General features: G+C 43.1%; 2 protein-coding genes across 6 annotated transcripts in view; both read left to right on the top strand.

Moving 5' to 3' along the window:
• The window catches only part of LOC143767426 (uncharacterized), a 55,188-nt gene extending 36,070 nt beyond the window's left edge, over positions 1-19,118 (top strand). For all 4 annotated transcript variants that reach the window (XM_077255754.1, XM_077255753.1, XM_077255756.1 and 1 more), the window contains one exon: positions 16,427-19,118. In XM_077255754.1, coding sequence (XP_077111869.1) covers positions 16,427-17,490 — 1,064 coding nt within the window. In that variant the 3' untranslated portion in view covers positions 17,491-19,118. The remainder of the gene's footprint in view (positions 1-16,426) is intronic.
• Positions 1-24,325, top strand: part of LOC143767429 (uncharacterized) — a 162,437-nt gene that overhangs the window by 36,057 nt on the left and 102,055 nt on the right. The gene's annotated exons all lie outside the window — the stretch shown is intronic.

Raw genomic sequence — 24,325 nt, 5'->3', positions numbered from 1 at the left:
GTCATGGGCTCCAAAAACACCGTTACCGGTAAGTAACTAAGCATTTCCTCCTCGCGAGGTCTTGATAACCCTTTCAGTACTATCAAGAGAAAAACGCAATACAGAAAAAGGGGGACACCTAGGAGTACAAAAAGCAATTACATTTTATTAAACAACAAGATTACAAACCATTAAAACAAAATATTCCCCATAGACATACAAGTGCATCTCAGAAAATTAGTATATCATCAAAAACTTAATTTATTTTAGTTCTTCAATACAAAAAGTGAATCTCATGTACTATATAGAGTCATTACAAACAGAATGATCTATTTCAAGTGTTTATTTCTATTAATTTTGATGATTATGGTTTACAGCCAATGAAAAGCCAAAAGTCATTATCTCAGTAAATTAGAATAATTAACAGAAAACACCTGCAAAGGCTTTCTTAGCATTTCAAAAGGTCTGCGAGGGTATGTGCACACGCTGCGGATTTTGCTGCGGAACCGCAGCGTTTCCGCAGCTGCGGGTCCGCAGCGGTTTCCCATGAGTTTACAGTACAATGTAAACCTATTGGAAACGAAATCCGCAGTGCACAAAACAAGCGGAAACGCATCGGTTTATATTCCGCAGCATGTCAATTCTTTGTGCGGATTCCGCTGCAGGTTTACACCTGCTCCAATAGAAATCTGCAGGTGAAAACCCCCAGAGGAAACTGCAATAGAAACCGCGATAAATCCGCAGTAAAAAAACGCAGCGGTTTTGCACTGCGGATTTATCAAATCCGCTGCGAAAAATTCCGCAATGGAATCCGCATCGTGTGCACATACCCTGAGTCTGTTTCCGTAGGCTCCACAATGATGGAGAAGACTGCTTACTTGACAGATGTCCAGAAGGCAGTCATTGACACACTCCAAAAAGAGGGTAAGCCACAAAAGGTCATTGCTAAATAAGCTGGCTGTTCGCAGAGTGCTGTATTTAAGCATATTAATGGATAGGTTTGGTAGAAAAAGGTGCACAAGCAACCGGGATTACCGCAGCCTTGAAAACATTAAGAAAAGGCCATTCAAAAATTTAGAGGAGATTCACAAGGAGTGAACTGCTGCTGGAGTCATTGCTTCAAGAGCCACCACACACAGAGGTATCCAGGACATGGGCTACAAGTGTCGCATTCTTTGTGTCAAGCCACTCATGGCCAACAGACAAAGCCAGAAGCGTCTTACCTGGGCCAAGGAGAAAAAGAACTGAACTGTTACTCAGTGGTCCAAGCTGTTTTTTTTTTAGATGTAAGTAAATTTTGCATTTCATTTGGAAATCAAGGTTCCAGAGTCTGGAGGAAGAGTGGAGAGGCACACAATCCAAGCTGCTTGAGGTCTACAGTAGTGTGAAGTTTCCACAATCAGTGATGGTTTTGGGATGCAGCGCCCCAGAGTCCTGGTCATTGCAGTACTGATGCTCCGCCGCTAAGGGGGGCTATGGTACATCCGATTGGCACTGAAGGAGTTCACTTGACCAGGTATCACAGACACCAATACATTTCACAGTCTGGCCTCCAGGGGGAGCTAAGGGTACTATGTATTAGGCCACTCCTCACAATCTGGTAAAACTGGGGGTTAGATAGGAAGTTAGAGAGAAAGCTGACTGGGTTGGAACCAGGCAACATCCTGTGGCAGAGGGTGTTGCAGGGGAAGATTCAGGGGGGTCCCTGTCAGGGGTGGGATCCTGACAGAGGCCTAGCGAACAGAAAGAACGTTACGGGACCGCGCCTGCACGATATAGCGGCGGTGCCCTAAGAAAGGACAAGAAGCGAGGTTTATTGTGCTGAGTGAGAAACGAGATCAACGCAACAAGGAGAAACAACAGTAGGAGTCGTGCTGTAAGACGAGGCAACATCCTACTGAGGCGCGTAGTCGGTGGCCGGAACGCCGAGGAAGTATTAGGCTCCAGGCAATACTTCAAACCTACGGCAGGACAGTCAGTTATAGGCGGGCTGTCTCACCCAAATCACCTAAGAAGACATAGGGGGCAACAATAGGAGAGGGGCGACTCTAGGGTCCCGGAAGACCTCCGAGCCTACCCGTCATACGGGTGCGTCCTTTCCATATCATCTGGGGGACGAAGCAGAACATCTAAATCGAGTTGTGAGGGAACTTCAGAAACAGACACAACAGTTGTGGGGACTATCCCGTAAGCACAGCAGGGGAGGACCACAACACACAAGCGCTAGAAGGAAGGCACAGATTTCCACCTGCAAAGGGAACTCTGGAGGTGCCATTGGACCGGCCGGACTTGCACAGCCCGGTTAACCGTATTCCGGACTGAGGATCCTGAAGCCATCAGTAAAGCGGTAAAGAGACTGCAACCTGGTGTCCTCGTTATTTACTGTGACCTGCACTGCACCACAACATCACCACCCTCCACATCCTTCATTGGGCGCCCCTCAGCAGGGTCACGGACCGGGTCTAGCCACCGTGACATCCCCAGAGCAGAGACTCAGAGGCCCGGTGCCGGGTACCCTTCGGCCCTGCGGCAGTGGGGGCGCCGCAACTCATGTCATCCAGAAAATTTTAGAGCACTTCATACTTCTCTCTGCTGTCAAGTGTTTTGAAGATGGAAATTTAATTCTCCAGCAGGACTTGGTACTTTTGGCGTCAATACCTGGTTTAAAAACAACACTATCACTGTGCTTGATTGGCCAGCAAACTCGCCTGACCTCAACCCCAAAGAGAATCTATGGGGTATTGTCAAGAGGAAAATGAGAGACACCAGACCCAACAATGCAGACAAGCTGAAGGCTGCTATCAAAACAACCTGGGCTTCCATAACACATCAGCAGTGCCACAGACTGATCATCTCCATGCCAAACTGCATTGATGCAGTAATTAATGCAAAAGCCACCCCGACCAAGTATTGAGTGCATTTACTGAACATACATTTCAGTAGGCCAACATTTCTGATTTTAAAAATGATTTTTCAAGCTGGTGTTATAAAGTATCCTAATTTACTGTGATAAAGACTCTTGTGTTTTCATTGGCTGTAAGCCATAATCATCAACATTATCAGAAATAAACGCTTGAATAGATCAGTGTTTGTACTGTATTTACTTTATATAATATGAGCTTCACCTTTTGTATTGAAGATCGGAAATAAACTAACTTTTTGATGATATTCTAATTTTGTGAGAAACACTTGTATATGGATCAATATGCATTAATATGATTTATTACAATAATGCTTATATAGAATAATAAGTACTATTAGATCTATCACGATTGAAGAAATAGAATCAAATACATACCAGTTTAGCAGTATAGGCATTAATGGATTCCAAGGTGAAATAAATAATTGCAGTCAGATATACAGTCATGGTCAAAAGTGTTGGCACACTTGGAATTGTTTCAGAAAATGATGTATTTATCTCACAAAATTATCACAATCTTACATGTTTTGTTATACACATGTTTCTTTCCTTTGTGTATATTAGAACAACACGAAAAACAAGAAAAAAGGCAAGTTGGATATATACACAATACCCTAAAAATGAGCCTGACAAAATTTGGCACCTTTACAAAATTGTGGATTTTGGGGTTGTGTTACTGTCTCTGGCACTGGGTTCCTTGACTGTGTGCAAGGCATCATGAAATCTGAAGATTACCAAAGGATTTTGAGTTAAAATAGCAACTCCAAAACACCTAATCATGTATAAGAAAAGTAATAAAAAACAAAAATTAAAAATAGATGTAATATGACAATTAAATAAAAAAAATATAAATTTAAAGAATACCAGAAAGCTCTGATCTGATCACCTGTCATGAGCCTCTAACAGCCGCAGATGGATCAGAGATCCTCCTCATGGCCGGCCTTCATAGGAGAACGTGATTTCTCCTATCCATAAACACAAGGAATACAAAGCAAGCAGAGAAATTGTAACCATGTGACCATGATGAGAATAAATCAGTCAAAAAAAGTATACATAACAACCTGCAAGCTATGGATATAATAGGACAACACCCATGCTGAAACAGCAAAGAACAACCACTGAAAAAATGGTGTACAACGTCCGTGTAAAAAGGATATAAACTTTATTAAATAGATTTACAGATATAACAAGTAAGACTGACAGTGATGGGACAAACGGCCTATAGCCACCGTGGACCGCCTGGAGACATAAAACGCGCCCTGAAGAAGGATCTCCGAAACGCGCGTCGGGATGAGCTGGAGCCGTTTTTTCTCCTCAGCTACATCTTGGGTATGTTCCCTATGTATTGACCATGTATCTACATGCCGTATGTCTGTTTATACTAATATCTATTTATCCTTATGAGTTAATTCTCGTCCTTGCATACTGTGCATTGTTACATATGAGGAGCTCTTTTATGTCTCCAGGCGGTCCACGGTGGCTATAGGCCGTTTGTCCCATCACTGTCAGTCTTACTTGTTATATCTGTAAATCTATTTAATAAAGTTTATATCCTTTTTACACGGATGTTGTACACCATTTCTCCTATCCATAGCAGTGCTGAATCCCTGCTGTGTGTAGCACAGGCAATCGAATAATCGCAACTCCAATTCTCCCAAGGGAACTACTGAAACCAGTAAAAAGATGCAAACATTTTTTTTACAAAAAATAATAAACAAAAGTTCAAATCACCTTCCTGAAAACAAAACAAAAAAATGCATATTTGATATCGCTGCTTTCAGAAATGTCCGATCTATCAAAATATAAAGTAAATTAATCCGATCTCTAAATGGCCTAACGAGAATAAAATCTAAACGCCTGAATTACTTTTTTTGGCCACTGCAACATTGCAATAACAGGCAATAAAAACGTATCTATCCCAAAATGGTATCAATAAAAACGTCAGCTTGGAGAGCAAAAAATAATCCCCAACCTAGAGCCAAATCCAAAAACTGGAAAAGCTACGGTTCTCAGAAAATGGCAACATAAGCTATTTTTTTTTCACCATTTAAATAAAAAAGAACCCAAACATGTTTGGTATTTATAGTACATACTCATAGTGATCTAAGTAATCATATTGCCAGGTCAGTTTTAGCATTTAGTGAACATGGTAAATGAAAAAACAAAACAGAATTGTGGAATTGTACTTTTTTTTGCAATGTCATCGCAACTGGAATGTGTTTGCCCATTCTCCAGTATGATATATTATAAACAATAGGTTAATTTAACACCTTTCTGCCATTGGACGTACTATTCCGTCCATGTGGGGTGGGCCCTACTTCCCAAGGACGGAATAGTACGTCCAGCGCAATCAGCTGCGCTCACTGGTTGAGCGCGGCCGATCACGTCCAGGTGTCAGCTGACTATCGCAGCTGACATCCGGCACTATGTGCCAGGAGCGGTCACGGACCGCCCCCGAGAGATTAACCCCCGGCACACTGCGATCAAACATGATCGCAGTGTTCCAGCGGTACAGGGAAGCATCGCGCAGGGAGGGGGCTCCCTGCGCGCTTCCCTGAGACGATCGGTACTAGGCGATGTACTAACCTTGTACCAAGCGTCTCCTCCCTGCAAGCCCCGGATCCAAAATGGCCACGGGGCTGCATCCGGGTCCTGCAGGGAGGTGGCTTCACAGCGCCTGCTCAGAGCAGGCGGCGGGAAGCCTACCTGCTGTGCATGTCAGATCGCCGATCTGACACAGTGCACAGCAAAGTGTCACATCAGCGATCTGTCACTTTACTGCCCCCCCGGGGGCAAAGTAAAAAAAAAAAAATTTCCATGTGTTAAAAAAAAAACAACTAAATAAATAATAATAAAAGAAAAATATTGTTCTAATAAATACATGTCTTTATCTAAATAAAAAAACAATAAAAGTACAATATTTAGTATCGCCACGTCCCACTAGTTAACCCCTTTAGTGAACACCGTAAAAATAAAAAAACGAGGCAAAACACGCTTTATTATCTTACCGCCGAACAAAAAGTGGAATAGCACGCGATCAAAAAGACGGAAATAAATAACCATGGTACCGCTGAAAACGTCATCTTGTCCCGCAAAAAAAACGAACTGCCATACAGCATCATCAGCGAAAAAAAAAAAAGTTATAGTCCTCAAAATAAAGCGACGCAAAAATTATTTTTTCTATAAAATAGTTTTTATTGTATAAAAGCGCCAAAACATAAAAAAATGATATAAATGAGGTATCGCTGTAATCGTACTGACCCGAAGAATAAAACTGCTTTATCCATTTTACCAAGCGTGGAACGGTATAAACGCCTCTCCCAAAAGAAATTCATGAATAGCTGGTTTTTGGTCATTCTGCCTCACAAAAATCAGAATAAAAAGCAATCAAAAAATGTCACATGCCCGAAAATGTTACCAATAAAAACGTCAACTCGTCCCTCAAGAAACAAGACCTCACATGACTCTGTGGACCAAAATATGGAAAAATTATAGCTCTCAAAATGTGGTAACGCAAAAAAAATTTTTTTCAATAAAAAGCGTCTTTTACTGTGTGACGGCTGCCAATCAAAAATCCGCTAAAAAACCCGCTATAAATAGTAAATCAAACCCCCCTTCATCACCCCCTTAGTTAGGGAAAAATTAAAAAAATATATTTATTTCCATTTTCCCATTAGGGTTAGGGTTAGAGCTAGGGTTAGGGCTAGGGTTAGGGTTAGGGCTACAGTTAGGGTTGGGGCTAAAGTTAGGGTTAGGGTTTGGATTACATTTACGGTTGGGAATAAGGTTGGGATTAGGGTTAGGGGTGTGTCAGGGTTAGGGGTGTGGTTAGGGTTACTGTTGAGATTAGGGTTAGAGTTGTGTTTGGATTAGCGTTTCAGTAATAATTGGGGGGTTTACACTGTTTATGCACATCAGGGGCTCTCCAAATGTGACATGTCGTCCGATCTCAATTCCAGCCAATTCTGCGTTGAAAAAGTAAAACAGTGCTCCTTCCCTTCCGTGCTCTCCCGTGAGCCCAAACAGAGGTTTACCCCAACATATGGGGTATCAGCGTACTCAGGACACATTGGACAACAACTTTTGGGGTCAAATTTCTCCTGTTACCCTTGGGAAAATACAAAACTGGGGACTAAAAAATAATTTTTGTGGAAAAAAAAGATTTTTTATTTTCACGGCTCTGCATTATAAACTGTAGTGAAACATTTGGGGGATCAAAGTTCTCACAACACATATAGATAAGTTCCTTGGGGGGTCTAGTTTCCAATATTGGGTCACTTATGGGGGGTTTCTACTGTTTAGTTACATCAGGGGCTCTGCAAATGCAACGTCACGTCTGCAGACCAATCCATCTAAGTCTGCATTCCAAATGGCGCTCCTTCCCTTCCGAGCTCTTCCATGCGCCCAAACGGTGGTTCCCCCCACATATGGGGTATCAGCGTACTCAGGACAAATTGGACAACAAGTTTTGGGGTCCAATTTCTCCTGTTACCCTTGGGAAAATACAAAACTGGGGGCTAAAATATAATTTTTGTGGGAAAAAAAGAATTTTTATTTTCACGGCTCTGCGTTATAAACTGTAGTGAAACACTTGGGGGTTCAAAGCTCTCACAACACATCTAGATGAGTTCCTTAGAGGGTCTACTTTCCAAAATGGTGTCACTTGTGGGGGGTTTCAATGCTTAGGCACATCAGGGGCTCTCCAAACGCAACATGGCATCCCATCTCAATTCCAGTCAATTTTGCATTGAAAAGTCAAATGGCGCTCCTTCACTTCCCATCTTTGCCATGCACCCAAACAGTGGTTTACCCCCACATATGGGGTATCGGCATACTCAGGAGAAAATGGACCCCAAAAGTTGTTGTACAATTTGTCCTGTTACCCTTGGTAAAATAAAACAAATTGGAGCTGAAGTAAATTTTTTGTGTAAAAAAAGTTAAATGTTCATTTTTATTTCAAAATTTCAAAAATTCCTGTGAAACATCTGAAGGGTTAATAAACTTCTTGAGTGTGGTTTTGTGCACCTTGAGGGGTGCAGGTTTTAGAATGGCGTCACACTTAGAAAATACCCATCATATAGACCCCTCAAAATGACTTCAAATGAGATGTGTTCCCTAAAATAAAATGGTGTTGTAAAAATGAGAAATTGCTGGTCAACTTTTAGCCCTTATAACTCCCTAACAAAAAAAAATGTTGGTTCCAAAATTGTGCTGATGTAAAGTAGACATGTGGGAAATGTCACTTATTAAGTATTTTGTGTGACATATCTCTGTGATTTAATTGTATAAAAATTAAAAGTTGGAAAATTGCAAAATTTTCAAAATTTTCACCAAATTTCTGTTTTTTTTTCACAAATAAACGCAGGTAATATCAAAGAAATATTACCACTATCATGAAGTACAATATGTTACGAGAAAACAATGTCAGAATCACCAGGATCCGTTCAAGCGTTCCAGAGTTATAACCTCCATAAAGGGACAGTGGTCAGAATTGTAAAAATTGGCCCGGTCATTAACGTGCAAACCACCCTTGGGGGTAAAGGGGTTAAATGTACAACTCGTCCCACAAAAAAAAGCCCTCAAACAGCTATAGTGACAGAAAAATAAAAATATATAGCTCTGGGAAGAAAGAGAGGAAAAAACTAAATCTCAACAAAACGAAAGATCATGAAAGGCGTTAAAAAAGGTTTTTAACATGCTAACTTTTTTTTAAAATTCCTTTATTTTTAAGAATAGGTGTGTGATTTGGAGTGTGTTTCTTATGAAACCCACTCAAAATCACACACCCATTTCTAAAAATAAAGGAATTTTAAAAGTTAGCATATTTGTTATCCCCATCATGGCATTGATTAACCCTGTAAGGTAAACAATACAACCACTTTTTTTTATTTTTTATAAACTTTTGAATTTTGATAAGCCACTACACCACCAGCTTATCAAGGCGCAGAACAAGATGGCAATAGAGGCTAGAATGGAGGTTTGTCAATGATTCCAGGTTTTGTCTTGAATGCAACGATAACCAGAGACTGGTCTGGAGACTATGGAGACCATGCAATGAGGAAGCCTTAACGAGGGAATGTCACACTAGTCCTACCCCCATGATTACGGTGTGTTGTGACATAATGTACAGTATCCGGCCCCCTCTAAAATCTAAAATTCATCCCATGTACTTTTATGACCTGGTGGGTACGGAGCGGTACTGAGATGACCTGGTGAGCAAAACCAATCATGGACTCGCTTAGAGGAGGTAGCAGCTCCACAGACATTAATCACTGATATGACCTAGTGAATACGGAGCAGCACTGAAATGACCTGGTGGGTAAAACAAACGTAGTACTAGCTCTGAGGAGGTGGTAACTTTACTGACCGCAATCCCTACTCCTAACACCAACACTAGAAATAGCCGTGGAGCGTACCTGACTCTGCCTAGACGCCTCTGCACAGCCTAAGAACTAGCTACCCCTGAAGATGGAAACGGAAAACTATCTCGCCTCAGAGAAATCCCCAAAGGAAGATAGCCCCCCACAAATATTGACGGTGAGTGGAGAGGGAAATGACAAACTCAGAAATGAAACTAGATTTTTTAGCAAAGGAGGCCAAAACTATCTAAATAGACAGAGATAGAAAAGATTGCTGTGCGGTCAGTATAAAAACTGCAAAATTGCAAAAATAACCACCACACCGACTCACGGTGTGGAGGGGCAAATCTGCGACCTCAGAGCTTACAACTAGCCAGAATAACTCATAATGACAAGCTGGACAAAGAGACATAAATTGAACTGAACAGAAGGTCATAAGCAGGGAAACACCCAAAAACTAGCAGACTTATTTTAAGCTGAAAATGGACTGGCCAACAGAGAACTTCCAGGAAAGGACTGAATACACAGGAAATACATTGACAGCTGGCATCACCTACAGCCAAAAGCCCAGTTAAATAACAAGGCCAGGAAACCGATTAGTGAACACAGCTGCTAAGTTCCACTTGAAACCACCAGAGGGAGCCCAAGAGCAGAACTCCCAAAAATACCATTCGCAACCACAGGATGGAGCCCAAGAACGGAATTCACAACAGTACCCCCCCCTTGAGGAGGGGTCACCGAACCCTCACCAGAGCCCCCAGGCCGACCGGGACGAGCCAAATGAAAAGCACGCACCAAATCGGCAGCATGGACATCGGAGGCAAAAACCCAAGAGTTATCCTCCTGGCCATAACCCCTCCACTTCACCAGATACTGAAGTTTCCTCCTCGAAAAACCAGCTCCCCCTCAACCAACACCGGAGCAGGAGGGTCAACGGAGGGAGCCATGGGCACCACATATCTCCGCAACAAAGATCTATGGAACACATGAATGGAAAACGAAGCTGGAAGGGCCAAACGAAAAGACACCGGATTGATAATTTCCGAAATCCTATAAGGACCAATAAAACGAGGTTTGAACTTAGGGGAAGAGACCTTCATAGGAACATGACGAGACGACAACCAGACCAAATCCCCAACCCGAAGCCGGGGACCAACGCACCGACGGCAGTTAGCAAAACGTTGAGCCTTTTCCTGAGACAATGTTAAATTGTCCACCACATGAGTCCAAATCCGCTGCAACCTGTCCACCACAGAATCTACCCCAGGACAGTCCGAAGGCTCAACCTGCCCTGAAGAAAAACGAGGATGAAAACCGAAATTGCAAAAAAAAGGCGAAACCAAAGTAGCCGAACTAGCCCGATTTTTAAGAGCAAACTCGGCCAACGGCAAGAAGGTAACCCAATCATCCTGATCAGCAGACACAAAGCATCTCAAGTAGGTTTCCAAGGTCTGATTCGTTCGCTCCGTCTGTCCATTTGTCTGAGGGTGAAACGCCGAAGAAAAAGACAAATTAATGCCCATTCTACCACAAAAGGCTCGCCAAAACCTAGAAACAAACTGGGTACCTCTGTCAGACACAATATTCTCCGGAATACCATGCAAACGAACCACATGCTGGAAAAACAAAGGAACCAAATCAGAGGAGGAAGGCAACTTAGGCAAAGGTACCAAATGGACCATTTTAGAAAACCGGTCACAAACCACCCAGATGACAGACATCTTCTGAGACACAGGAAGATCAGAAATAAAATCCATGGAAATATGCGTCCAGGGCCTCTCAGGGATAGGCAAGGGCAAAAGCAACCCACTAGCATGAGAACAGCAGGGCTTAGCCCGGGCACAAATCCCACAGGACTGCACGAAGGAACGCACATCCCGTGACAAAGAAGGCCACCAAAAGGAGCTGGCAACCAAATCTCTGGTTCCAAAGATCCCAGGATGACCAGCCAACACCGAACAATGGATCTCAGAAATCACCTTACTAGTCCATCTATCAGGAGCAAACAATTTCCCCACAGGACAGCGGTCGGGTCTATCAGCCTGAAACTCCTGAAGCACCCGCCGCAAATCAGGGGAGATAGCAGAAAGAATCACCCCCTCCTTGAGAATACCAGCCGGCTCACGGACTCCAGGAGAATCAGGCAAAAAACTCCTAGACAAGGCATCAGCCTTCACATTCTTAGATCCCGGAAGATACGAGACCACAAAATCAAAACGGGAGAAAAACAAAGACCACCGAGGGTGTCTAGGATTCAAGCGCTTGGCTGACTCAAGGTAAATCAGATTCTTATGGTCGGTCAAGACCACAACACGATGCTTGGCTCCCTCAAGCCAATGTCGCCACTCCTCAAATGCCCACTTCATAGCCAACAACTCCCGATTGCCGACATCATAATTACGCTCAGCAGGCGAAAACTTTCTGGAGAAGAAAGCACACGGCTTCAACACAGAGCCATCAGAACTTCTCTGAGACAGAACAGCTCCTGCCCCAATCTCAGAAGCGTCAACCTCAACCTGAAAAGGGAGAGAAACATCTGGCTGACGCAACACAGGGGCAGAAGTAAAACGACGCTTAAGCTCCTGAAAGGCCTCCACAGCCGCAGAGGACCAATTCACCACATCTGCACCTCTCTTGGTCAAATCGGTCAGATGTTTAACCACAGTAGAAAAATTAGCAATGAAGCGGCGATAAAAATTAGCAAAGCCCAAAAATTTCTGAAGGCTCTTCACAGATGTGGGCTGAGTCCAATCATAAATAGCCTGGACCTTAACAGGGTTCATTTCAATAGCTGAGGGAGAAAAAATGAACCCCAGAAAAGAAACCTTCTGAACTCCAAAAATGCACTTAGACCCCTTCACAAACAGTGTATTAGCACGAAGAATCTGAAATACCATCCTGACCTGCTTCACATGAGTCTCCCAATCATCGGAAAAAAACAAAATATCATCCAAATATACAATCATAAATTTATCCAAATACTTCCGGAAAATATCATGCATAAAGGACTGAAACACAGATGGAGCATTAGAGAGCCCGAAAGGCATCACAAGATATTCAAAATGGCCTTCGGGCGTATTAAATGCTGTTTTCCATTCATCACCCTGTTTCATGCGGACCAGATTATACGCCCCTCGAAGGTCAATCTTGGTAAACCAGCTAGCCCCTTTAATCCGAGCAAACAAATCAGAGAGCAAAGGCAAAGGGTACTGGAATTTGACCGTGATCTTATTGAGAAGGCGATAATCTATACAGGGCCTCAAGGAGCCATCCTTCTTGGCAACAAAAAAGAACCCCGCTCCCAACGGTGACGAAGACTGGCGAATATGCCCCTTCTCCAAGGACTCCTTTACATAAGTCCGCATAGCGGCATGCTCTGGCACAGACAGATTGAAAAGTCGACCCTTAGGGAACTTACAGCCAGGAATCAAATTAATAGCGCAATCACAGTCCCTATGAGGAGGCAGAGGACTGGATTTAGGCTCCTCAAATATATCCTGGAAATCTGACAAAAACTCAGGAACTTCAGAAGAAGGGGACGAGGAAATTGACATCAGAGGAATGTCACTATGTATCCCCTTACAACCCCAACTAGTCACGGACATAGAATTCCAATCCAGCACTGGATTATGTACCTGTAACCATGGAAACCCCAGCACAACCACATCATGCAAATTATGCAACACCAGAAAGCGAATATTTTCCTGATGTGCTGGAGCCATGTTCATGGCCAGCTGTGTCCAGTACTGAGGTTTATTCTTGGCCAATGGCGTAGCATCAATCCCCCTCAGGGGAATAGGACTCTGCAAAGGCTCCAAGGAAAAACCACAGTGCTTGGCAAATTCTAGGTCCATTAAGTTCAGGGCAGCGCCAGAATCCACAAATGCCATTACAGAAAAGGACGACAATGAGCAAATCAGGGTAACAGACAAGAGAAATTTAGGCTGTACAGTACTGATGGTAACCGACTTAGCAACCCTCTTAGTTCGCTTCGGGCAGTCAGAGATAGCATGAGCAGCATCACCACAGTAAAAACACAGCCCATTCTGACGTCTGAACTCCTGCCGTTCTGCTCTCGTCAAAACTCTATCGCATTGCATAGGCTCAGAACTCTGCCCAGAGGGCACCGCCATATGGTGCACCACCTTACGTTCACGTAAGCGCCGATCAATCTGAATGGCCAGAGACATTGATTCGTTCAAACCAGCAGGTGTGGGAAACCCCACCATAACATCTTTAAGAGCTTCAGAAAGACCCTTTCTGAAAATAGCCGCCAGGGCATCCTCATTCCATTTTGTAAGCACAGACCACTTTCTAAATTTCTGACAATATATCTCTACCGCTTCCTGACCTTGACACAGAGCCAGCAAAAATTTTTCTGCCTGATCCACAGAATTGGGTTCGTCATAAAGCAGTCCAAGTGCTTGAAAAAAACGAATCTATATCGAGCAATGCAGGATTACCTGGCTCCAGGGAGAATGCCCAGTCCTGCGGGTCGCCACGCAACAGAGAAATAACAATCTTCACCTGCTGAATGGGGTCACCAGAGGAACGGGGTCTCAGAGCAAAAAATTATCTGCAATTATTTTTAAAATTCAAAAACCTAGATCTATCCCCCGAAAACAAATCAGGAATAGGAATTCTAGGCTCAGAAACAGGAGTTTGAACAACATAGTCTTGGATACTCTGTACCCTTGCAGCGAGATGATCAACACGCGCAGACAGACCTTGAACCTCCATATCAGCACCAAGCTCCTGCACCATCCAAAAATCAAGGGGAAAAAAAAGGACAAAAAAAGCAACACAAAAAAAAAAAATGACTCCGAACTTTCTCTTCCCTCTTTTGAGATGCATTTAACACATTGTGGGCCAGCTGTACTGTTATGACCTGGTGGGTACGGAGCGGTACTGAGATGACCTGGTGAGCAAAACCAATCATGGACTCGCTTAGAGGAGGTAGCAGCTCCACAGACATTAATCACTGATATGACCTAGTGAATACGGAGCAGCACTGAAATGACCTGGTGGGTAAAACAAACGTAGTACTAGCTCTGAGGAGGTGGTAACTTTACTGACCGCAATCCCTACTCCTAACACCAACACTAGAAATAGCCGTGGAGCGTACCTGACTCTGCCTAGACGCCTCTGCACAGCCTAAGAACTAGCTACCCCTGAAGATGGAAACGGAAAACTATCTTGCCTCAGAGAAATCCCCAAAGGAAGATAGCCCCCCACAAATATTGACGGTGAGTGGAGAGGGAAATGACAAACTCAGAAATGAAACTAGATTTTTTAGCAAAGGAGGCCAAAACTATCTAAATAGACAGAGATAGAAAAGATTGCTGTGCGGTCAGTATAAAAACTAAAAGTCCACGCAGAGTTTGCAAAAATAACCACCACACCGACTCACGGTGTGGAGGGGCAAATCTGCGACCCCAGAGCTTCCAACTAGCAGGAATAGCTCATAATGACAAGCTGGACAAAGAGACATAAATTGAACTGAACAGAAGGTCATAAGCAGGGAAACACCCAAAAACTAGCAGACTTATTTTAAGCTGAAAATGGACTGGCCAACAGAGAACTTCCAGGAAAGGACTGAATCCACAGGAAATACATTGACAGCTGGCATCACCTACAGCCAAAAGCCCAGTTAAATAACAAGGCCAGGAAACCGATTAGTGAACACAGCTGCTAAGTTCCACTTGAAACCACCAGAGGGAGCCCAAGAGCAGAACTCCCAAAAATACCATTAGCAACCACAGGATGGAGCCCAAGAACGGAATTCACAACAATGTACACTAATATCTCGGAATTACAATGGTATGGCTAGTTCTCCAAAGTATCACAGGAGCTGTTTTTCCACACACGACAACCCCAGGCTCATTATTGCTTGTGGTACTGTGAGCTGCCAGTGCGGTCTAAACATGCCCTCGTGTTTTGCAACGTCTCTGGACTTCTCTGCCATTGAGAATGTCTGAGACATCATTGGTTGACAATTGCAAATTGAGCTGCCAGCAGCAGATCTTGAGGATTTTCTTGCCCAAGTGCATTCAGTGAGGCAGAACATTCCTCGTATGACCATTAATAACTACTGATGAGCGAATATACTCATTACTCGAGATTTCTCGAGCACGCTCAGGGGTCCTCTGAGTATTTTTTAGTGCTCGGAGATTTAGTTTTTCTTGCTGCAGCTGAATGATTTACATCTGTTAGCCAGCATAAGTACATGTGGGGGTTGCCTGGTTCCAAGGGAATACCCACATGTACTTATGCTGGCTAACAGATGTAAATCATTCAGCTGTGGCAAGAAAAACTAAATCTCCGAGCACTAAAAAATACTCAGAGGACCCCCGAGCATGCTCGAGAAATCTCGAGTAACGAGTATATTCGCTCATCACTATTAATAACCTCATTGATAACAACCAAAGTGTGTAAGTGCATTTTTACACAAGCCACTCATACGTGATACTGAGAGGATAGAGATGTTTTTAAGTTTTGTTTCCATTTTTTATCATTTCCATTGATTGATTCCATTCCATTTATTGAGGAGTGTGATAAGTGCGGCGTATCGTGGTACGTCTCTCCCACTGCTCCCAAGGTTTAGCATTGCCTGCCAGACTGACACCAAGTCAATAGCACATCAACCAATCAGTAAGCTGATTAGTTGTCAAGCTGTCAATGTAATGTCAGCGCTGCAGCCAATGCCAGACATGCGGAGCAGTGTCAGAGATTCACCAGTGGACCCCTAGACGGTGAGTCCACCGCAGATTTTTTTTTTATTTTAAAGCCAAATGCAGTGATGGACATATTTTATTTGAAAGGCAACAACCCCTTCAATAGTATTGGTCAGTTGTTCTGTCATGATTATGCTTACCAGCAAGGTTGTGCAAACTGTGGAAAACCGGTCGTGGCCGAAACAGGCTGTGAATCCAAGGACTGCCTAGTAGTTAGGCATGCAGGGACTCCCTAGGAAACAGTAATTAGTCGTTGACTGGTATTTTACAGTTTATGAAGTTAAAAAATAATCTAGGTCATGCAGAGATGTGATGCAGATGGACGTATAAGCATTGGATGAGTCAGGAAGCTGTTCAGGAGCAACCCATGATCAATTTTTAGCAATGATTCAATGTCTATTGAAAAATAAATATATATTTAATTTTTTTGGCAGTTAACTGGAACGAAATCTCAGAGAAATACCTGAAATTTACAGATTTTAAAGCAAATGATCCTAGTATCACACATGATACTTTTGAAGAGCATCCCATTATACCAGACATATCTCTACTCCTTGTTAAGAAAAAGAAATCTAACAAAAGGGATGGTGAACATCCAAGAGCACATACAAGAAAGAAGACATTTTCATGTTCGGAATGTGGGAAATGTTGTATATCGAAATCTGATCTTACTAAACATCAAAGAATTCACACAAGGGAGAAGCCATTTTCATGCTCGGAATGTGAAAAAAGTTTTTCTGACAAATCATGTCTTGCTCGGCATCAGAAAATACACACAAGGGAGAAGCCATTTTCATGTTCAGAATGTGATAAATGTTTTAATCGGAAGGCAAATCTTGCTAAACATCTGCATATTCACACAGGGGAGAAGCCATTTTCATGCTCAGAATGTGAAAAAGGTTTTTCTGACAAATCAGCTCTTGCTCAGCATCAGAAAATTCACACAGGGGAAAAGCCATTTTCATGCTCAGAATGTGGGAAATGTTGCATAACGAAATCTAATCTAACTAAACATCAGAGAGTTCACACAGGGGAGAAGCCATATTCATGCTCAGAATGTGAAAAAAGTTTTTCTTGCAAATCATCTCTTGCTCAGCATCAGAAAATTCACACAGGAGAAAAGCCATTTTCATGCGCAGAATGTGGGAAATGTTGCATAACGAAATCTGATCTAACTAAACATCTGAGAATTCACACAGGGGAGAAGCCATTTTCATGCTCAGAATGTGAAAAAAGTTTTTCTGACAAATCATCTCTTGCTCAGCATCAGAAAATTCACACAGGAGAAAAGCCATTTTCATGCTCAGAATGTGGGAAATGTTTTACAGGGAAAACAAATCTTGTTATACATCAAAGATTTCACACAGGGGAGAAGCCGTTTTCATGTTTAGAGTGTGGGAAATGTTTTAGAGATAAATCACATCTTGTTAGACATCACAGATGTCATATGGGGAGACACCATTTATATGTTCAGAATGTGGAAAATGTTATAAACTGAAAACAAATATTGCTACACATTTGAAAATTCACACAGGGTAGAATGATTAGAATGTGGGAATGCTGGTCTTCAAAATTTGATCTTGCTAATCATAAGACAATTCACACTGGGGAGCAACCATTTTCATGTTCGGTATGTGGAAAATATTTTCAACAGAAAAAAAAAAACTTACTAGACATCTGAGAAATCTTGCTACTCATTTGAAAATTCACACAGTAGAGAAGCTATTTTTCTAATCAGAATAAAACACATCAAATCTAGTTACACTGGAGAAGTCACACAGGGGAGAAGTAATTTTCATGTTCAGAATCTGGGGAAAATTGTCTTATGTTTATTTTTTTACTCAGAAAAATCACACGGGTAGGTAGACACTTTCTTTTAAATAATTTACTTGGCAACTTGTATAAGTGACAGTCAATGTAAATTCACATGTCGTCATATAAGAGAAATGGAAAACAATTTAAAGCACTAAATTATGACTAATAAATGTAAGAAATTACCAATAAACATCTGTTATCAAAAAGCAAACAATGAAAATTAAGCATCTATAAACTGATTAGTGCACATTATTAGAGACACCCATCTATTAGCACACTGGACATCCTCTGGCCTTTCTAAGTGCAGCAATTTCTTGTCACAAAAATTTTAAATGTAGGAATATTGGCCCATGCAGGCTGGATGTCTTCTTGCAAGTGTGGCAAAAGATTGAATCTTTGTTTACTTTATTCAATTCTAATTCAGACATCAGTGATTTTATTTGCCAAAAAAGGGTCACTTGTAGGGGGTTTCCGCTCTTTAGGCACATCAGGGACTCTCCAAACCAGACATGGCATCTTCTAATGATTCCAGCAAATTTTGCATTCAAAAAGTCAAATGGCTCTACTTTCTTTCCGAGTCCTGCCGTGCGCCCAGACAGTAGTTTTCCTCCACATATTGGGTACCTGCGTACTCAGGAGAAATTGCACCACAAATTGTATGGTGATTTCTCCTGTTACCCTTGTGAAAATAACAAAAAATTGGGACTAAAAGAACATTTTTGTAGGAAAAATTAGATTTTTGCTTTTTAGGACTCAACATAATAGACTTCTTTGAAGCACCTGGGGGTTCAAGGTGTTTACCATGTCTAGATAAGTTCCCTGACGGGTATAGTTTTCAAAATGGGGTCACTTGTGGGGAATTTCCATTATGTAGGCACATCAGAGGCTCTCTAAATGTGACATGGTAACCGCTAATGATTCCAGCAAATTTTTCACCTTCCACTTTGAGCCCTGCCGTGCTCTGAAGCAATAGTTTTACCCCACAACGTTACAAACTTCTGTAAAGCACCTGGGGGTTGAGGGTGCTTATCACACATATCAATAAATTCCCTGAAGGGTCTAGTTTCCAAATTGGGGTCACTTGTGAGTGGTTTCCACTGTTTAGGCACATTATGGATGCTCCAATCGTGACATGGTGTCCGCTAATTATTCCAGCAAATTTTTTACTTTAAAAAGTCAAATGGCGCTCCTTCTCTTTCAAACTCTGCAATGTGCTGAAAAACAAGAGAAATTGCAACACAAATTTTGGGATCCATTTTTTTGTTACCCTTGCAAAAACAAAAAAAATGGGTTTAAAATAAAATTTTGGTGAAAAAAAGTTAAATGTTCATTTTTTTCCCTTCTCCCATGACAGCACCACCTGTGAGAGGGTATTTGCCCACCAGGACAGGAAACCTACTGACTAAAAAGATGGTACCTCTCCTCCGCATCAGTTCGGTTTCCTGTCCTCGTGGGAACCGGCAGAATGAAGCAGTACACTTACACGGATGAGGTAACGCCGACCGGGAGATTGGTGCAGCACTGTACAGGCTGACAATTCTTGTGCAAATGTCTCCTAGCCAACACAGGTCCCGTGTCTGCGTGTGCTAGGGGGGTTGCAGGAGCGCCCCAGTGATGTGCGCCGGGATGCGCTTCCGGGTATGCGCACAGCCGGGGATGCTGGAGGAAGCCGGAGTGGCCTGGAGCCGAATGTACTGGAAAGCGAGGCTGCCCAGATCTGCGCACACGCGGTACGCAGGAGGAGATCTGGTGCATCCCAGTAAATTAGGGGACTGGGGACTTTAGCGGCCATCCGGGTCTTTGCATGCGCAGGGCTAAGGGAATTTCTGCACACAGTGTGCCTGATGTGAAATCTCAAGAGACAAGGTGGGCTGGGCCACATGATATTTAAAGTGAAGTCCCCAGGAAGATGGTGGATTTTCCTGCAGCATCCGAATCATGGATGAGCTACAGCAGCAACAGCGCCACCCGTCGCCAACTCAGCAGCAGTCACCACCGCCACCACCATCTTCACTGCAGTCGACACAAGAGCCTTTTCAGTGCCGTCAGCAGCAGGACCAGCCTGAAGGACAAGGCAGGTCACGAGCCCACCTCCACAGGGAGACATTCTTCGGAATCAGCTCAGCCTCCATCTCCAGTACCGTAAATTAATCAGCTGGATGGTGAGTTATCTATGTGAAAGTCACAATATTAAAACAGGCCCCCCTTTCTCTGTGCATTCCTTTACTAGAGAAGGCCCCTGCCAGCTGGGCATGGTCATGTGTGACCATGCCCAGAACCTGGTGGCGGCTATGAGGAGATTCAAGCTCACACATGTACCATGCCTAGCCCATGTGCTTAACCTCATGCTTCAGCTGTTTCTCAATACCCACACGTAGCTGCTGGATCTGCTTGTTAAAGTACGCCGCCTGTGTGCCCATTTTATAAAGTCAGCTACAGCTTCCACCGCCCTTGCTTTGCATCAGCAGCTTTTGTAGCTTCCAGCTCACTGGCTGGTGTGTGATGTCCCCACGCATTGGAACTCTACACTGCAGATGTTGGAAAGGATTTTTGAGCAGAAGAGGGCAGTTGACTACTAGCAGCAACAAGGCCATCGGTATTCAGTTCAAACTCCAGGCATAAGACCTCAGGAGTGGACATGGATGTCAGACATATGTACCATCCTCCAAAACTTTGAGAACTCCACCAAGATCATGAGCGGCCATAATTAGCTTCACCATCCCGCTTCTCTGTGCTCTGAAACACTCTCTGCTCACAATCAAAGAGGATGCATTGCAGGTGAAGCTCAATGAGATGGAGAAAGGAACCATACAGGGTGATTACACATAGCCCAGCCTCATCTCATCCCAATGTGGATTGGGTGACAATGAGGAAGAGAAGGAAGAACAGGAGCTAGTTTCATGCTCTATAGACAGTACTACCTGCACAACTGTCATACCGTCTGTTCAGCGTGGATGGCCTGATGACAGGAAGGAGGAAGGGAGCATGGTCAGTAGTCCTCTTGGTGAGCACACGAAAGTCTTGCCTATTAGTCAGGCACGCATGGCTGAGTTTATGTTACGCTGCCTTTCCTGTGACCCGCGTGTTCTTAAAATTTTGGGTGACAGTCATTACTGGTTGGTGACACTTCTATACCCACGCTACAAGGGGAACTTTCTATCTCTTATTCCCGAGGTGGACAGGTCTACTAAAATGGGGCAGTACCAGAGGGCCCTTGTTGCAAAATTATTAAAAAAATTCCCATCTGAAAATCCTGGCGGCAGAGGTCACAGTTTGTTAGACAACCAAGGAGTACAGGCAAGAGACACAACTCCAATCCAGCAGAGGCACGGGAACACTGACAAAGTTCTGGGAGACTTTTTTCAGACCCTCCCATCGCACTGGCTCTGAGGCGCGGGGTACTCTCGCAAGGAGTGCAAAGTTTGGGGAGATGCTGAGAGAGTATCTTGCTGACCGTACCAACATCCTCCGTGATTCCTCTGTGCCTTATAATTATTGGGTATCCAAGCTGGACATGTGGCATGAACAGGCTCTCTACGCCTTGGAGGTCCTGGCCTGCCCTGCCGCTAGCGTTTTGTCACAGCTGGTTTTTAGCGCTGCTAGTAGAATTATAACTAATAAGCGCATCCACCTGTCAACTGAAAATGCTGACAGGCTGACTCTTATATGGAGTACATCCAAATTTTTGGCAGCCTTTGCATTCACTGCATAGGCAAACACTATGGGAGACCAGCTTCCCAATAATGGGAACATTTTTTCATGAGGCCCTCCTCTATGTCTCTTCAAAGTGGCATTGGAGTGAATCCAAATTTTTGACAGCCCTTCCATTCACTGCATAGGCAAACAGTATGGGAGACCCACTTCCTAATAATGGAAAAAAAAATTTCATGAGGCCCTCCTGTATGTCTCTTTAAAGGGGTATTGAGGTGCGTCTAAATTTTTGACAGCCCTTGCATTCACAAATACAGCCACATCATGACCAGATCACACATTAGCACCACATACTACCCGAATAATAACATAAAAGGAACAAATATGCCTCTCCATGATCAGACCATATAGTAACTGAATAATATGACATTACCAGCATATAGGGATGAAATAATACCACATACAAGGAGAAATACTGCCACACCGTGACCAGATGACGAATTACCACCACATAGAGACCGAATGCTACAATACTGATCATGAATACAAACCACAATACTAACACTGTTATTACATTCAGTGACATTATACACAGGAGCCCAGTATCTCATGTCAGTGTACAGATAATAGTGATCACAAGTGACATACACAGGAGCGCTGTATATAGTGTCAGTGTACAGGTAAAACAGTGACCACCAGTGACATTATACACAGAAGCTCTGTATATAGTGCCAGTGTAGAGGTAATTCAGTGATCACCAGGGACATACACAGTACCTCTATATAGTGTCAATGTACAGGTAATACAGTGGCCACCAGTGAAATTATATGCAGCAGTTCTGTATATAGTGTACAGGTAATATAGTGATCACCAGTAACATACACAGGAACTCTGTATATAGTGTCAGTCTACAGGTAATACAGTGATCAACAGTGACATTATACACAGGAGCCCTGGGTATAGTGTTCAGATAATACAGTGATTACCAGTGACATTATACACAGCTTTGTATATAGTGCCAGTGTAGAGGTAATACAGTGATCACCAGTGACATACATAGGACCTCTATATAGTGTCAGTGTACAGGTAATACAGTGGCCACAAGTGAAATTAAATGCAGGAGCTCTGTATATAGTGTACAGGTAATACAGTGATCACCAGTGACATACACAGGATCTCTGTATATAGTGTCAGTGTACAAGTAATACAGGGATTACCAGTGACATTATACACAGGAACTCTATAAACTGTCAGTGTACAGGTAATACAGTGATCACAAGTGACATTATACACAGGAACTCTGTATATAGTGTCAGTGTACAGGTAATACAGTGATCTCCAGTGATATTATACACAGGAGTTCTGTATATAGTGTACACTGTGTGCAGAATTATTAGGCAAGTTGTATTTTGATACTTTTTATACTTGTCCTACTCCAAGCTGTTCAGGCTTGAGTGCCAACTACCAATTAAGTAAATCAGGTGATGTGGATCTCTGTAATGAGGAGGGGTGTTGTCTAATGACATCAAAACCCTATATAAGGTGTGCTTAATTATTAGGCAACGGCCTTTCCTTTGGCAAAATGGGTCAGAAGAGAGATTTGACGGGCTCTGAAAAGTCCAAAATTGTGAGTCGTCTTGCAGAGGGATGCAGCAGTCTTGAAATTGCCAAAGTTTTGAAGCGTGATCCCCGGACAATCAAGTGTTTCATAGCAAATAGCCAACAGGGTCACAAGAAGCGTGTTGGGCAAAAAAGGCGCAAAATAACTGCCCATGAATTACGGAAAATCAAGCGAGAAGCGGCCAAGATGCCACTTGCCACCAGTTTTGCCATATTTCAGAGCCGCAACCTTACTGGAGTAACAAAAAGCACAAGGTGTGCGATATCCCAGGGACATGGCCAAGGTAAGGAAGGCTGAAAAACGACCACCTTTGAACATGAAAGATAAGATAAAATGTCAAGACTGGGCCATGAAATTATCTTAAGACTGACTTTTTAAAGGTTTTATGGATTGATGAAATGAGAGTGACTCTTGATGGGCCAGAGGCTGGATCAGTAAAGGGCAGAGAGCTCCACTCCGACTCAGACGCCAGCAAGGTGGGGGTGAGGTACTGGTATGGGCTGGTATCAAAGATGAACTTGTGGGATCTTTTCGGGTTGAGGATGGAGTGAAGCTCAACTCCCAGACCTACTGCCAGTTTCTGGAAGACAATTTCTTCAAGCAGTGGTACAGGAAGAAGTCAGTATCGTTCAAGAAAAACATGATTTTCATGCAGGACAATGCTCCATCACATGCCTCCAACTACTCCACAGCGTGGCTGGCCAGTAAAAGTCTCAAAGAGGAAAAAATAATGACATGGCCCCCTTGTTAACCTGATCTGAACCCCATAGGGAACCTGTGGTCCCTCATAAAATGTGAGATCTACAGGGAGGGAAAACAGTCCACCTCTCGGAACAATGTCTGGGAGGCTGTGGTGTCTACTACACGCAACGTTGATCGTAAACAGATCAAGCAACTGACAATCTATGGATGGAAGGCTGTTGAGTGTCATCATAAAGAAAGGTGGCTATATTGGTCACTAATTTTGGGGGTGTTTGTTTTTGCATGTCAGAAATGTTTATTTCTAAATTTTGTGCAGTTGTATCTGTTTACCTGGTGAAAATAACTAAGTGAGATGGGAATATATTTGGTTTTTATTAAGTTGCTTAATAATTCTGCACAGTAATAGTTACCTGCACAAACAGATATCCTCCTAAGGCTACGTTCACATTTGCGTTGTGCGCCGCAGCGTCGGCGCCGCAGCGCACAACGCAAACAAAAACGCGGCAAAACGCACGCTAAAACGCTGTGTTTTGCGCCGCATGCG

The sequence above is a fragment of the Ranitomeya variabilis genome, chromosome 4, assembly GCF_051348905.1.
Source record: "Ranitomeya variabilis isolate aRanVar5 chromosome 4, aRanVar5.hap1, whole genome shotgun sequence".
In the NCBI taxonomy this organism is placed as follows: domain Eukaryota; kingdom Metazoa; phylum Chordata; class Amphibia; order Anura; family Dendrobatidae; genus Ranitomeya; species Ranitomeya variabilis.
The sequence above is the reverse complement of the archived record's forward strand: the minus strand, read 5'-3'. Positions and strand labels throughout refer to the sequence as shown.